Source organism: Schistocerca americana, chromosome 1 (assembly GCF_021461395.2).
Source record: "Schistocerca americana isolate TAMUIC-IGC-003095 chromosome 1, iqSchAmer2.1, whole genome shotgun sequence".
Taxonomy (NCBI): Eukaryota; Metazoa; Arthropoda; class Insecta; order Orthoptera; family Acrididae; genus Schistocerca; species Schistocerca americana.
The window spans coordinates 705323207-705338287 of record NC_060119.1 but is presented as its reverse complement, the minus strand read 5'-3'; the positions used below and the strand labels follow the sequence as shown (position 1 = coordinate 705338287).

At 37.2% G+C, this 15081-nt stretch overlaps 1 protein-coding gene across 3 annotated transcripts in view; it reads right to left on the bottom strand.

Moving 5' to 3' along the window:
- LOC124609730 (USP6 N-terminal-like protein) overlaps positions 1-10028 on the bottom strand; it is a 130452-nt gene extending 120424 nt beyond the window's left edge. The window contains exons 1-2 of one of the 3 annotated variants that reach the window (XM_047140097.1): positions 9870-10028; positions 8697-8942 (exon numbers count right to left, since the gene is read on the bottom strand). In XM_047140097.1, the coding sequence (XP_046996053.1) occupies positions 8697-8851 (155 nt within the window). In that variant the 5' untranslated portion in view covers positions 8852-8942; positions 9870-10028. Of the gene's footprint in view, positions 1-8696; positions 9526-9869 lie in introns of those variants that run through there. The other 2 variants (XM_047140096.1, XM_047140098.1) reach the window with 2 other exon arrangements.
- Between the last annotated feature and the right edge of the window lie 5053 nt (positions 10029-15081).

The window sequence follows — 15081 nt, the reverse complement described above, 5'->3', positions numbered from 1 at the left end:
TGGGGTCCTTACCAGACAGGATTGACAGAGCACACCAAGGAAGTTCAAATAAGAGCAGCATATTTTGCATTATCGAGTAACCAGAGACAGAATGTCACGGACATGATACAGGATTTGGGGTGGACATAACTGAAACAAAGGCTTTTCTTGTTGCAGCAGTATCTTCTGATGAAATTTCAATTACCAACTTTCTTCTCCAAATGTGAAAATATTTTGTTGGCGCCAACCTACACAGGGAGAAATGATCACCATAATAAAATAAGGAAAATCAGAGCTAGCACAGAAAGATATGAGTGTTCAGTTGGTGTGATGAACCCACTGCCAGGCACCCGAGTGTGATTTGCAAAGTCTTGATGTAGATGTAGGAACAAGATGAATGTACAGGACTCAATGCCTGACAAGAGTAGCAGAGAGTAGCTGGCTAGTGTGTAGAAGGGAAACACAAAATGGGATGTGACCAAGGATAGAGGTGTGTGTAGAACATAGTCTACTTAAGGATGAAGGATACAAAAATGTGATGACATTATGTACATTTCAGTGATGGTGATGATGGAAAAGGAAGGGATTCTAAGTCCCAATTGTATACACTGTGCAGTAGCAGTTGACCATTGTGTGTTCAGCAGCATGCTGTTGCCCCTGACAATACATACTGTGATCATTAATATTGGTGGATTCTTGCTAGGTGGCCCAGACCAAATAAATAGATGTGAGTACCAACAGAAAACTCACATATCAATGTAGAAAAACATTTTTATCAATGTCGCTGTCATCATAGATAGCACTGATGTTAAAAAACACACATGAATCACAAGACTGGAATAAGTCGTGATGGGTGAGTAAATAAGTTACATGTAAATTCAAACCTTTGCAAGGATATGACAAAGCAAGGGGTTGAGTGGGAGCAGGAATAGCCCAAGCATGAGCTAAGTATTTTGTTGGTTTCATAGACTGTAAAATAAAACTCTTTTGGATAGGTAATATAACAATTCTGATTAGGTAATACTCCCTTAAATGTAATTACACACAAATTAAGACAATATCTGAACGATACATATGATAATACACACAAAAGCGCCAAAGAAAGTGTATAGGCATGCATATTCAAATACAGAGATATGTAAACAGGCAGAATACAGTGCTGCAGTTGGCAACACAAATATAAGGAAATAAGTATCTGGCACAGTTGTCAGATCGGTTACTGCTGCTGCAATGGCAGGTTATCAAGATTTAAATGAGTTTGAAAGTGGTGTTATAGTTGATGCACGAGTGATGGGACACGGCATCTCTGAGGTAGCGATGAAGTGAGGATTTTCCTGTATGGCCATTTCACGAGTGTACCGTGAATATCAGGAATCTGGTAAAACATGAATTCTCCAACATCAATGTGGCTGGAAAAAGATCCAGTAAGAATAGGACCAATGACGATTGAAGAGACTCATTCAACATGACAGAAGTGGAACCTTCCGCAAATTGCTGCGGATTTCAATGATGGGCCGTCAACAAGTGTCAGTGTGTGAACCATTCTACAGAAAATCACTGATATGGGCTTTCGGAGCCGAAGGCCCACTCTTGTACCCTTGATGACTGCACGACGCAAAGCTTTACATGTTGCCTGGGCTTGTAAACGCTGACATTGGACTACTGATGACTGGAAACATGTTGCCTGGCCGGATGACTCATTTCAAATTGTATCGAGTGGATGGACGTGTACGGGTATGGAGACAAGCTCATAAATCCATGGACCCTGCATGTCAGCAGGGTACTGTTCAAGCTGGTGAAAGATCTGTAATGGTGTCGGGTGTGTGCTGTTGGAGCGATATTGGATCCCTGATATGTCTAGATACAACCGACAGGTGACACGTACGTTAGTTTTTCTTTCTTATCACCTGCACCCACTCATGTCTACTGTGCATTCTGACGGATTTGGGAAATTCCAGCAGGACAATGTGACACCCTGCACTTCCAGAATAGCTACAGAGTGGCTCCAGGAACACTCTTCTCAGTTTAAACACTTCCACTGGCCACCCCAGGTGTGGACATTATTGAGCCTATCTGGGATATTTTGCAACTTACTGTTCAGAAGAGATCTCCACCCCCTAGTACTCTTACAGATTTATGGACAGCCCTGCAGGATTCATGGTGTCAGATCCCTCTAGCACTACTTCAGAGATTAGTGGAGTCCATGCCATGTCATGTTGCAGCACTCCTGCATGCTTGTGGGGGCTCTACAAGATATTGGGCAGGAGTACCAGTTTCTTTGGCTCTTCAGTGTAGTATATGGTGGAAGGTTAATTGAAAATTGTAGAAACCATAACCTGGTCTCAAAATCAAGATGTTTTAAAAGGAAACCTCACAAATTAAAAAACCTGGAAACACCCTGATTTCCGAAAGGGTGAATGGCAACTGGACCATGTACGCATGAAATCTACAACGTCAAAGTTTTAACAAGTGAAGACTCAGGACCAGACCACTATGTCGTGAACACCAACTAAAATAACACCAATGGTTAAGAAAATATCTAAGAAAAAAAGTAGAAGAAAATTCGACCCAACCATCTTAATAAAACATGAGGAATACACTAGGAAATCAGGTGAAGGATCTATCAACTATAATACGCTAGAAGAATTAACCACCAAATCAAAATCCATAACAGAAGAGTTGGCTCCAATAAATCCCAGGAAGAAACATGAGCGGTGGAATGAAGAATGCGACCAGGCATTAGAAAGAAGACACCAAGCTTGGATAAAGCATCAAGCCCAAAAGTCTTAAGAATCACATCTAGAACTAATTAAATAAAGAAAGTCAACCCATAAAATCATCAGATAGACAAAACGCAAACATCTTAAAAATACCCTAGAAAAGACAGAAGAGAACTTCCAGAAGAAACAGTCAAGAGATTATTACAAAATCTTTGGGAGATATCTTAAAAAGTATGAGTCCCCAACATTGATGCTGAGAGATGTCAGGAAAGTTGGCGCATAGTAATCAGGAAAATACAGAGATCCTTGCAGAGTCTTTCATCAAACGTAAATTGTGATGACCCACTGGAAACATTTCAAGAGACACTGAAGCATCTATTTTAACCACCCAGAACTAATAGAAACTCCAACTATCAATGAGGTAGAAGTCACAATTCAGGAACTAAAAAAATTACAAGGCATGTTGTGAAGACCACGTATTCGCAGAAATTTGGAAAAGCTGTAGTTCTAAATCTCCATGAACATCTAATTGAAATGTGGATCAAAGAGAAAATTCCAGGGCACTGGACCTCAGGAATAATCCATCCATTATTTAAAAAAGGAGATAGAACCAGGTCAGATAATGACAGAAGAATAACCCTTCTGGACTGCGCATACAAAATTTTCTCCTGCACAATTTACAATAGGATCAAAAACATTCTGGAACCACAACTTGGAGAATATCAAGGAGGATTTTGACAAATTTTAGCCTGAAACTAATAAAGGAGTATTACAAGCGTAGAAACAAACGTTATTCATCTCATCCATAGATTTAAAAAAAAAACATATGATAGTGATCATAGACCCACACTTCTAAAAATCCTTATATCATATGGCCTCCATCCCAAACTGGTAAGACTCATTCAGCTAACTTTAACTAACACAAATTCAAAGGTCAAGCTCAGAGGAGAAATGTCACAAGCTTTAAAAATGAAAATAGGACTCAAGATAAGGTGATGGATTGTCCCCTTTGCTTTTTGATGTGGCCCTCGATTACATCATGACAATCTGCCAAAAAGAAAATCCGTGTAAAATCAAAATCGGAGGAAAACCAGTAATATGAGCAAACTGCCTTGGGTTTGCTGACGATTTAGCTTTCTTAGCCCTTGACATGGAAGAAGTTTGTGCTCAGATAAAAAGTCTCCAGAAAATTGCTTCAAAAACAGGATTACAAACATCCTTTGAGAAAACTGAAATCATGCCCATGAAACCTCTTTGCATGGACAAAATCTTCATAATGATCATGAAATTAACATAGTTCCACAATTTAAATATCTTGGGTGAGAAAGCAACATGGATAAATAGAACCAATTAAATGAAAAAAGAACAATTTCTAACCTGGTCAACATATAGTAAGAAATGCCTGTCGACAGACACTAAGATCCAACATTACAAAACTGTAACTCTCCCAGAAGCAACTTATGCTTGTGAAACTCTGTTCCAAATTAAAAATGAAAGGACTCCTCAAGACTGAACAAGGAATTATCAGAATACGCATCAATAAAAGATACCAGGTTGATGGAGTCTGGAGAATCCTCCCTAATGAAACTGTCTATTGTGAAATTGACCCAATCACCAGCACAATGAAGAACAAAAGAATTTCATATTTCTTTCATGTCTTACAATTGCCTGACAACAGGATTTTAAAACAACTACTGATGAGAGGTCTCGGAAAGAAGACAGGAGGACAGTGGGCCAAAGAAATTCAGCAATATCTTGAAGCAGTCGGACTCAGGATTACTGAGGCAGAGAACAGAAACAAAATTAACACACTTGTTATTAATCATAAATTTTCAGCAGAAATGATGCACAGAAGTCCAGTAGAGATTTCAGACAAGTTAAGAAAATTGTGTTCAGAACGAATGACCAAGTACTGGGCTGAGTGCAAGAAGCAAGTAGTCTAGTCATCAAAGAGAAAGTGAACATGGAATGACTCAAGTGGTCCAATGTGGCCAATCAATTTAATAATAATAACAATTATTATAATAATAATAGGAAGATATTCCAATGGAAAGTAAACCTCAGTTGTTAATTACTTCCTTCTGCACATCCAATCACGATTGTTATTTGACATGGAAAATAAATGAATGGTATACATCTAAAATACAGATTCAAGGAATGCGAAAATTCAACTGGGATTGCGAATCAAAGCCTATTAAATAACATACTGCAATGTGGGGTCACTCTGTGCCACTTTTGGATTATTTTTCAAACAAAATCATGTCATGCATAGTAGTTTTGTAAAAAGACTTTGGAAAATGAAGATAGTCTATTTAAAAACAAGGTAAAACCTATTTAGTAACATACAAGATATTGAAAAATTATTTTTGAAATTTTATAAAGTTTAAAAAAACTGGAGAAATGTAGTTGTTCAAGCAGATTAATTTGCTCCAACATTATTTTAAGACAGGGTAATAGCTTGGGGGCAATGTTACCCTCTTTAAAGTTTATTGCATTACCTTAAGAGGTCACAATACATGAACACTTGTACATTTCTGTATTAAAGGGACAAAAATAATAAAAAATCATGATAATGCAACTTTTTTATTTAAGATCTAAAAAAGTAATTCAGTGTCATTTTGTTATTAAACTAAAGACTAATTGTTCCTTAGGTATGCTGGTGTGTGAAAATGTCTGACTACACTAGAAAAGCTTTGGGTCGACAGAAGCGTCCGATCCCACGCGTCGGCTTTAACCCGTGACGTAAGGGTGTTGTCGTGTGTGACGTCATGACGGTGCGGAGTTTGGTTTGAGTGTGGCTGTCTCCAGTTCTGTTTTATCTTATTTTATTTACTTTTCTGATCTGTTCGTTCTATCCCGTGAGATTTTTTTTTAAAAAGACAAAAAACACTAATCAGCTACTGAAGCATCTTTATCTTCTATGGGTTGCAGGGGTTATGACCCCTGGGGAGGTGGGTGGGTATTCATGCATGGCTGTCTTCACTTACACGTTGTAGCTACACAAGGCATTTAAATTTGTTTATATTTAGTTTGCCCCCCACCCAAAACACCCCATTTCCTGCACTTGTCCTGTTAGTGTCATTAGGCTTCTTGTGGATAGAGTGTGTGTGTGTTTTTGTTTCCGCCATATTTGTGACGTCATGGGTCAAAGCAGACGGGCGGAATCGGATGCTTCCGTATTTCCAAAGCGTTTAGCACAAATTCATCACCATTTACCAACTTCAGCACTGAGAAAAATGCATCTTTTGCTTTACCATTTTGAGGGCTTTATACTTTCAACTGTATAATCCCCTTTGTGAAAAAGTACATCTTTATTTACAGCCCATTTCCAGATATTAATACATGGAATCACAGTATTAATGGGTGTACCATCTTCAATAAAGCTTTAATAACTCGGTAATGCTTATTTTCATGCTGTGTAATCACAAACACAATAAATTTTCTTGCTGATTTGTATCAGTTTTCCTGTGGTTTTGATAGCCTCTCTTTGTTCACTATAGAAACCACAAATAACTTCCATGTGGTATCTTTTGTATGGTTCCCAATTTTTGTGTTAACTTTCATCAAGAATTTGTTCCTCTAATAGGTCTTCATCATTAGAATCAAGCACTGTCTGGGTCTTTCTCCTCTTAAGTTGTTTACTAGTAGCTAGCACTGGCTTAGAAACATCTTATGACATTTCAGTGAAGTGATATTTCTAACTGATTCTACGCACTCTTTCAGATTTTCAGTGCTATGAACTGCAAACTGGTTATGTCCTAGCTCCCATTTACAATTTTACTACACTATAACAACATTTTCAACGTAATAAGAATCATCCCAAGCTGAATCACGTCTTAAAGTAATTAAAATAATGTGTGGCTACTTTGATCAACTTTGTCAGTGGTGTAAAGTTGCCCCATTCTTTCCAGGAAATAAGCTTCATGGCTGTTTTACATCATAGTGATAAATAACATGTTTATTACAAGTTTGTGGGTATGCTTTAGACAATAAACAACTTCTACACATAAATAAATTATATTTGTCTTCTTTTCTGACAGTAAAACACCACTTATTCTTGACAAAAATAACTCAAAAATATAGTAGTACAGATTTTGCTAGCAGACAATATCCAAGACAGTGGGAAACAGAATAACTCAAACATATGAGCTAGCAGAAATGCTCAACTGTTAGACAGAATCAAATCTGTTGCAAAATGTTTATTAGAATAGGTGCTAGGTAGGATTGAATCCTTTTTCAGAGTTGGAGGGAAGTTTTCCTCCTATGAGCAAAGTAGCCCTGCTTTACCATATCACAGTAATCAGCACATGTGATTATAAATATTAATAAAGTAAGTTGGTAAAAAAAAAACAGAAGGATGAGAAAGAACACACGCAGAGTCCAGTTTGTTTAACAATTTTACTTCCTGGTTGGTAAAGAAATTCATAGAATAATTGTACAAAGATTTGTCAAGATCACAAAAGAAAGTGGGTCTAGTGTAGCAGGGGATACAACCCGTCGGCTTTGGACAATGACGTCACAAGTCGCCAGAGAGCAGTTTACCATTTTCGCTTTTGCTGTTATATTTCAGTTTCGTTTTTTTACTGACTGCTTAATAAAGTGGATCTGTTTATTCTATCTCTTGAGTTTTTTTTTTTAAAGCCAAAAAACACTTATCAGCTACTGAAGGGAGCTACAACACTAAGAAGAATCGCTTCTCGTTTGGCGACTTGTGACGTCATTGTCCAAAGCCGACGGGTTGTATCCCCTGCTACACTAGTCCCAAGAAAGCTTGGGAAAGAAGGGATGCGTGGCAGTTAATTGGCACTATACATACCATATGTGGCAACAAATTGTGTGCTATGAAATAAGGAAGGTTTTAGTTCTCTATTCTATCAATATCAATGCATTAGACATAGTGCACTAGCACTGGCAATGGTAGCATAAGCTAATGGTATTTATCTAAAGGTGTTTAAACAAATTGCCAAAATGTGTCAGGAGCCACTTCTTACAGTTTCTCATTGCATTACTCTGTGGCACTCAACCAAATAAAATTAAGTTAAGAAAACTAAATCAGAAAAGAAGATAGTTGCCAGCTGTCAAGAGAACAGAGGAAATAAGTTTTAAAGCATGACAGCATTTAGTTGTGGTAATTGCCTAAATAGTCCTCTTAGTAAAAGAAAAATTTATACTGAAACTGGCATGTAAAATGTGCCAGAGGGAATCAAAACCACTCAAAACACTGTACTAAACATAGACAGGGTAATGGTACAATTCTTATTTGATCAGAATAGAACCTGTTCATTTTGTCTCAAATATTATAAAACGTAGCTACAGAACAGAGAGGTAGTATGAAAGAAAGGAAGACTTGGGATGTTTACATCCCACTGACAATGAGGTCACTATAGACTGCTCAGAAACTTTGAGAAAGTATGTCGGCCATGCCCTTTCAGAGGAACCATTCGACTAAAGTAGCGTAAGGAAACCGAGGGAAACCAAAATCTGGATGGCAGAGTCAGAGATGGGGGAGGGAAGGAGCATTTATGTTTTACTTTGCAGCCTTTAAATAACTGTTCTTGCACAATGATGAGTGTAGCCAACTATATCATTAGAGGATTTGATAGTTAAACATGTCATTACAGCACATATCCTGTGCAAGTTATTGTTCAGTAGACACATATTCAATTTGGTTTCCATTTCTATGTTAAAGTGGAGTAACAGTTAATTCTAAAATAAGTTTATAAACAGTCAAATTAAAAATAAACACCAAATTGTTTACACTAAATTTTGCCAAGCAGTTATTAAGTGTGTAGGTCGGCAATTAAATACAGTATTTGGCAACATTTAAAAAACTGCTTATTTTTACCAAATACACAGCAAACCTTCAAGAAAGAAAATGAATTTTTTGCCAACAGCATCCTACGCGAATATTTTTGTATATCACGAAACTATAATTTTGTGGAAAGCTATTAACTAAATAGAAGGTATAGTGAAAAATCAATATATTCATGTACTCACTGTATAAATCCATGTCGATCGGTAACATGATAAATTTCGAAGGCTGGATCCTCCCAGGGGTCAATCTGTGCTCCATTTTCTCGGCCCTTTTTGTAACGGCTCACAATACTGGCCCTCTCTTCCGCCGCTCTTTGCAGCAGCTCCTCTTCACTCATCCCGCATAAATGGAGATATCCGCGCCACACACCATCCCGGTATTCAACATCTGTACGCTATCACCCTATGTTCATTTCAGTTCCTGAAATTCTGAATATACCACAAATCTTACGTACCCGAAAGTAGATAAGTAGGTCACTTGGTGGTCTTCAAATAATTTCACTATTGTTACATGATTAAAGCGATGTACACTATCTCAGACAGAGAACCAGAAACTGTATTCCGCCGATGCACGTACCCTTCGTAAACTCCAATTGACAGGTGCCGCCTACCAAAATTTGTTACTACACAGAAAGGTTGATCAGTTTAGTGACATGAACTAATATACCGGGCGAACTTCTCATCGTGATGAAAGATGCGAGCCATATGATTCTATGAAATAAATTCAAGCCATAAGCAATAAGTTTCCAATGTTTATTTGACAAACTGTCAGATGGGAACCTAGTTACCAACTTCCGAAGTCAAGCAATCAACGACACGAAACAGAAGTACGGCAGCATTGACGACAGCACTTCAATATTTTTATGACAATAACAAACATTACTAAAAAAAATACACTTCACGTTTCGTTACAAATCAACTACCGTATCACGTACAGAATCCTGGCAACACATCTTTCGCCCACATGCTAAAACAGTCCATCGATAGATCGCAGCACTTTCTCGCTTGCTTCTATGGTCATCTCTGGTTCGCGGGTCCTCGGCTGTTGATGAATTGTAAACGTATTATATGATTTGAAAAATTAATTTAAATCTAAAATTCTTCCTTTTACGTTGAGCAGTAATAGCAAATCTACCATTCTTATGCTGTTCCTTTAGTGCAATCGGTGGAATCATCAACATCCCAATTAAATAGTGAATTACGTTGTACTTTAATTGTATTTGGAATCATTAACATCGAGATGCATCTACTCTGCGTAAAAAAAAGGCCAACTCATTTTAGTTGACTGAGACGCATGCCAAATTCTGTATCTATTATCATTAGTTCATATCTTAACAATGAGATGGTACTACTTACTGTTTCGCCGAGTTCACGATTTTCGCAAAACTTAGAACGATATATCGCTGATATTTTTAAATTGCAACTTAATGTACTCTTTCTAAATTCCAAGTGAATCACCAAAAACTCTGTTTATTATATTTCATTATGGTCTACACGATGATAATCGTGATTGTTACCACAGTTTAACATGACCTGTTGTTACCACGGCCGCTTGGATCATAAATACGGCCGTGTTGTTACTCACTGCGCCGAGATAACTTCGTCACCCATCATCTTAGGACACGAATCAAATGATGGGATCTGCCTAGTACAAACCACGCCGTAGTATGCGAGAAAGCCACGTCTTGTGTTTTGTGAGGATTGTAATTTAAAAGTAGACTACATTTTTGAAGAGCATACATCACATTAACAATGGTATAGTTTTATTCTTCCCTGTTTATAAGTATGCTATAAGCATTAATAACGTTAAAAGCTGGGTATCCTGTCAAATCGGTATGTGTTCACAACTAGAAAAATTATGTACTTAATGTTAAGAAGTGTTATTCTTTTCTGTTTGCAGCTCGACGTTGAGTCAATGTCCAGATATGTATCACCTGTCAACCCAGCAGTTTTCCCACACCTTACTGTGGTGCTGTTGGGGATTGGTATATTTTTTACAGCGTGGCTATTCGTGTATGAAGTGACGAGTACCAAATTTACACGCGACATATTTAAAGAATTGCTTGTCGCGTTAGTGGCAGCAATATTTTCCGGTTCAGGAGTGTTGTTTCTACTTCTCTGGGTCGGGATATACGTATGAAGGTAAAAATACCAAAATCAAATGCCATCATGTTCAACTGTGTAGCGTTACTTATTTGTGAATTACTTGGTTAAACATGTCGAGGAAGTGAAGGGAGGAAATTGCTTTCGATGTTTAGTTGCTGCTTGCAGTGGCATAGCCTTTGTTATTTCGAAATCGCGAATGTTGAGCGGAAACAAAATGAAATTTATGTAAATATGGAATCCAACCTTGTGGTACAAACTTACTGGACTAAAGCAGCTGTGCTGTAATTGAATATCTTACAAGATACAGTTCTAGCTATTTCCGTATTATAAAATTGCCAGTTGTGGCAAATTAAAAAGTATTATGAACAGCAAAATTGTGTTGCATTGTTATTTTTTCCCAATAGTGTTCAGCCCAAATCATCACTGCAAAATGTTATCCTTAACTTTCTTTGGAAGTGCTAGTGGCTTGACACCACATTGCAGTGGAAGTGAGTGGACTAACTTCTTAGTTGCAAACTGTGACTGTCAATGGAACACCAAGAAATAGTTCCTGGCATAGTCCCTATCAATTCAGGCAGGCTAGGAAAAAATCTAACATTCATAGTCTCGGATGTTATTGAATTTAGCATATGTTAAAATGAAGAACTAAGTAAGGAACATAAATTTGTTTTCTCCAAAAAAATTTCTGCTTAGAGTTAAAACCCTTCAAAGATGACACTGCTTACCGTTTTGAAGATGCGAATTTTGGAATTTTTTTTAAAAATGCTGTATTCCCAGAACAATTCTAGATATTATGTTGGGGGTGTTTTTATTTGAAAGATAATTGCTTTATGATTACAAAGAAATCCTCCATTTGGACTTACCTGTCACAATTCTTTTACTTTAGCATTCTGAACTTTTTTTATAATTTATGAAATTTTTTTTTTTTTCAAAAATGCCAATACATAATTTGTTTCTGTTGGTAGTACCATATAAGTTAGTTCTACATTCCCTGAAAAGGGGAGCCACTTCCAGTTTGAACAGGTTTTATAAACAACTGAAATTTTTGCCGTACATAAAACCTGTTTTATTATCACATAATAGGCTCATAAAAATCAAAACCTGCCCTTATTTAACTTAATTTTAGTTTTGAAAGATGAGTAAGAGACTCAATTTTTTTCCCCTCCAAGCATTTTAAATGGTTCCAAAATTTATGTGAAACATCCAAAAAGTTAAACATTTCAATTTATATGACTTCTGTGCACTCTGTTTTTTACTGAAATTAGCTAGTCAATGAACTAAAAATGTGTTCCACTGCTTCATTATCTTCCTTTGATATAGATATGCATTCCTGGTGAACAATAGGAACGGGAGCACTTACAATTTTAAAAACATTGTGAACAGGAAATGAGCACTAATGGCATTGTTGATATCCAGCAGCCGGCCCATGTGGTTGCATAAAGTTCACTACAATTACGTTTAACTCATAATAAGAGGTGTCTATAATTCTGCAATCCATCAGTCACAGTCATACACACAAGCCACAAACACCTCCTTCTTAGGTTGTTAATCTGAGGTGTTGGCAGAATGAATGAAATTTCTTCTTGCGCCTGCTCTCTAAAGTGCATGCAATATGAGTTTGCCCATCACTTTGTGTCCTAAAGTGTCTCTTCTGAATTCCTTTCTCAAGAGTAGTTTGTTTGGACCATTCTTCTTTTTTCTGCTCACGGAATTCTTAGATTTTCTCTTTGGACAAAAGAACGAGGGCTGTGGATGTATAAGATTTCACAACTTTCGTAAAATGCTCAACATTCTGAATCATAGCTGTAGTTTGTTTTGTAGCATGGTGCTTCAGCAAGCCTCCTACACCATCACAAGCCCCCTTCCCGTGACTAGTAGCACTGTATACCCAGTCAGTTGGCACAAGAGACTTTCTCAATTCAAACAGCTAGTAACGATTTTTAAAATGACTAGGAGGACCATCAGAAATAATGATATTCTCTGCCCCTGTTTGCAGTTGAAGAATTTAGCGCATTGCTAGCAAAGCAGGTGATGAGTCATGTCCGGTGTCATGACTGCAACATTTGTGGTCTCGTTTTTTAAATGTGTCACTCCTGTAAAAATTGAAACCTGGTCGTTACTCCAACTTCTTGTGGGAGAATTTCAGACCAGTTTTCAGCAAAATCACAGTGAAACACGAAACGTAGTTCTTCGGCCTGTACACACCCTTTCACTTCTGCAATGTTGTTGTTGCAATTTCTTCAGGCTCTGCTTTCACTGACCATTTACCAAGTTCATCAATGAAAGTGTCAAAGGCAATAGTTTCCTTAATTAGTTTATTTTCCTCCGATGACGCATATGTAATTTCTGGAGAGTTATCTGTTATGCCTTCCAGGCCAAGTGTCTGTAAAGACAGTCCTCCCTTTCCAGGACAGTCACCAGTCTTGAAACAAACAAGTCTCTCACTTAACATCACAGATTATTTATGATTTCACATGCTCAACCAAGGTGTCATATGTCAAGTGCTCCAGTAGATTCAAAATTCATGCACTGCCCACTTACATCATAATGAATAAAATTTTGATCTTTCAATACGTGAAGTACTATAGTTGCCCTTATAAATTGCGATAGTTTCTTTAATACTTAGTCATGTACCTCTTCACTTTCACAACTTTTTGACCTTCAATTGTTACAGTTATAGTGTCTTTCTTGTTGGCACTATGGCGAGAACAGTCCCATTTATCTTCCAGATAAAATGACTGCACTTCTTGAACTTGAGCTGCATCTACGGGATGACCACAATAGAGACTCCTTTTATGGAACTCACATTTCTTGATTTGTCTACCATTTACTTTGATACTGATGGAACGCGGTTCAAAGTCGTTTTCTTTGAAAATTTCTTTGGAATAATAGTTAAAACTTGCACCTTTTCACTGTAGGATGCACAATATCCAACAGCTGAATTGACATTTGTGAATAATTCCTAGCAGGAGGTGCAAGAGTGCTTTGGTTCATTTTCTTCTGAAGATGGAATTTCTACTTTGAAGAGTGTGGTCATTTTTGCTGTGGTGAATTCATCCATAGCTTTAGTAATTTATCTGCACTTTCTTGATGCGTTAGAGCTTATGACTCAACTTCACTGACCACTGTTTCTTAACAAGACTGACACCTACCTCTGTAGTTGACTGATTCAGGGTATTTAATTCTTCCTCTGTTGATGCAAAATCTGCACCATGGGAGGCTTCACCTTGTTCAGACACTATCGTTGTTGTTATTCTGTCAAAACATTTAGAACACACAAGTCGCCACTGGAAACGTGTTCACTTTGAAACGGTCTTCAAATGAGAACTCTTCTTCCCAACCTAAACAAAGGCTGTTTTTTTGTTTGTCTTCTATATCACTCTTTTATAGATATGCAAATAGTCTGCACACTTCACTCTACTGTGGCCACAGTCAGAAGACATTTCAAACAGTCCTTTCCACAAAACACCCTGCAACTGTGTCAGCGGGCAAATTCCTCACAAAGACACAGAACTTGCTGAATGTTCTCAGATTTGTTAGAAGCCTCTTCAGTAAACAAATTAGCACTGAGCAGCTACAATACAGAAACCTGCAATGAATAACCACGACAAAGAAACTGACGAGAAACTACAACAAAGTGTAAGAAATATCTGCAACAGAAGAAAGTAATAAGAAATAACTTCAACAAAGACAATATAAATTAATATTGTAACAAAGAAATTAGTAAGAACAACTTCAGTGAAAACATACATTACCCTTGAAAGTTAAAAAGTGATTTTTTTAAAATAAAACCTGTCCAATTTAAAAGTGGAAGCTCCTCTTTACAGATAATATAGTACTACATGGTACTAATCAACAGAAGAAACTCGTAACTTTTTCTGGATTGGAATTTTGAAAAAAAAAAAATCTTCGAATTTAAAAAAAAAATTCGAAAGAACTTTGACAGATGTCAAAACGAAGGATACCATTGTAACCATAAATCAATTGTGTTTCAAATTAAAAAAAACCTCTAATCAAATATCTAGAACGGTTAGAGATACGGCATTTAAAAAAAATTTCCGAAATTCTCATCTTCAAAATGGTGTTCAGTGTCATCTTTGGAGGCCTGTATGTCGGGACAGGATTTTTTTTTAAATTTTTTTTTTTTTTTTTTTTTTTTTATATACTTACTCCTGAATTTTAACACATGCTAAATTCAATAATATCTGAGACTATAAAGGTAAACCCCTGCCTGAAATGAAATGATATGGATTATGCCTGCTGCTATCTTTTATAGTTCCAAGCAGTATATCTTATTCGAGAGCCTCATGAAAAAATCTTGTTTTCTCTTAATTGTAGGAAACATAGCTGCATAGTGTGACATTGGTTGGGGTGTGCCACGCGCACGCACACGCGCGCGCGCACACACACACACACACACACACACACACACACACACACACACACACACACACACACACAC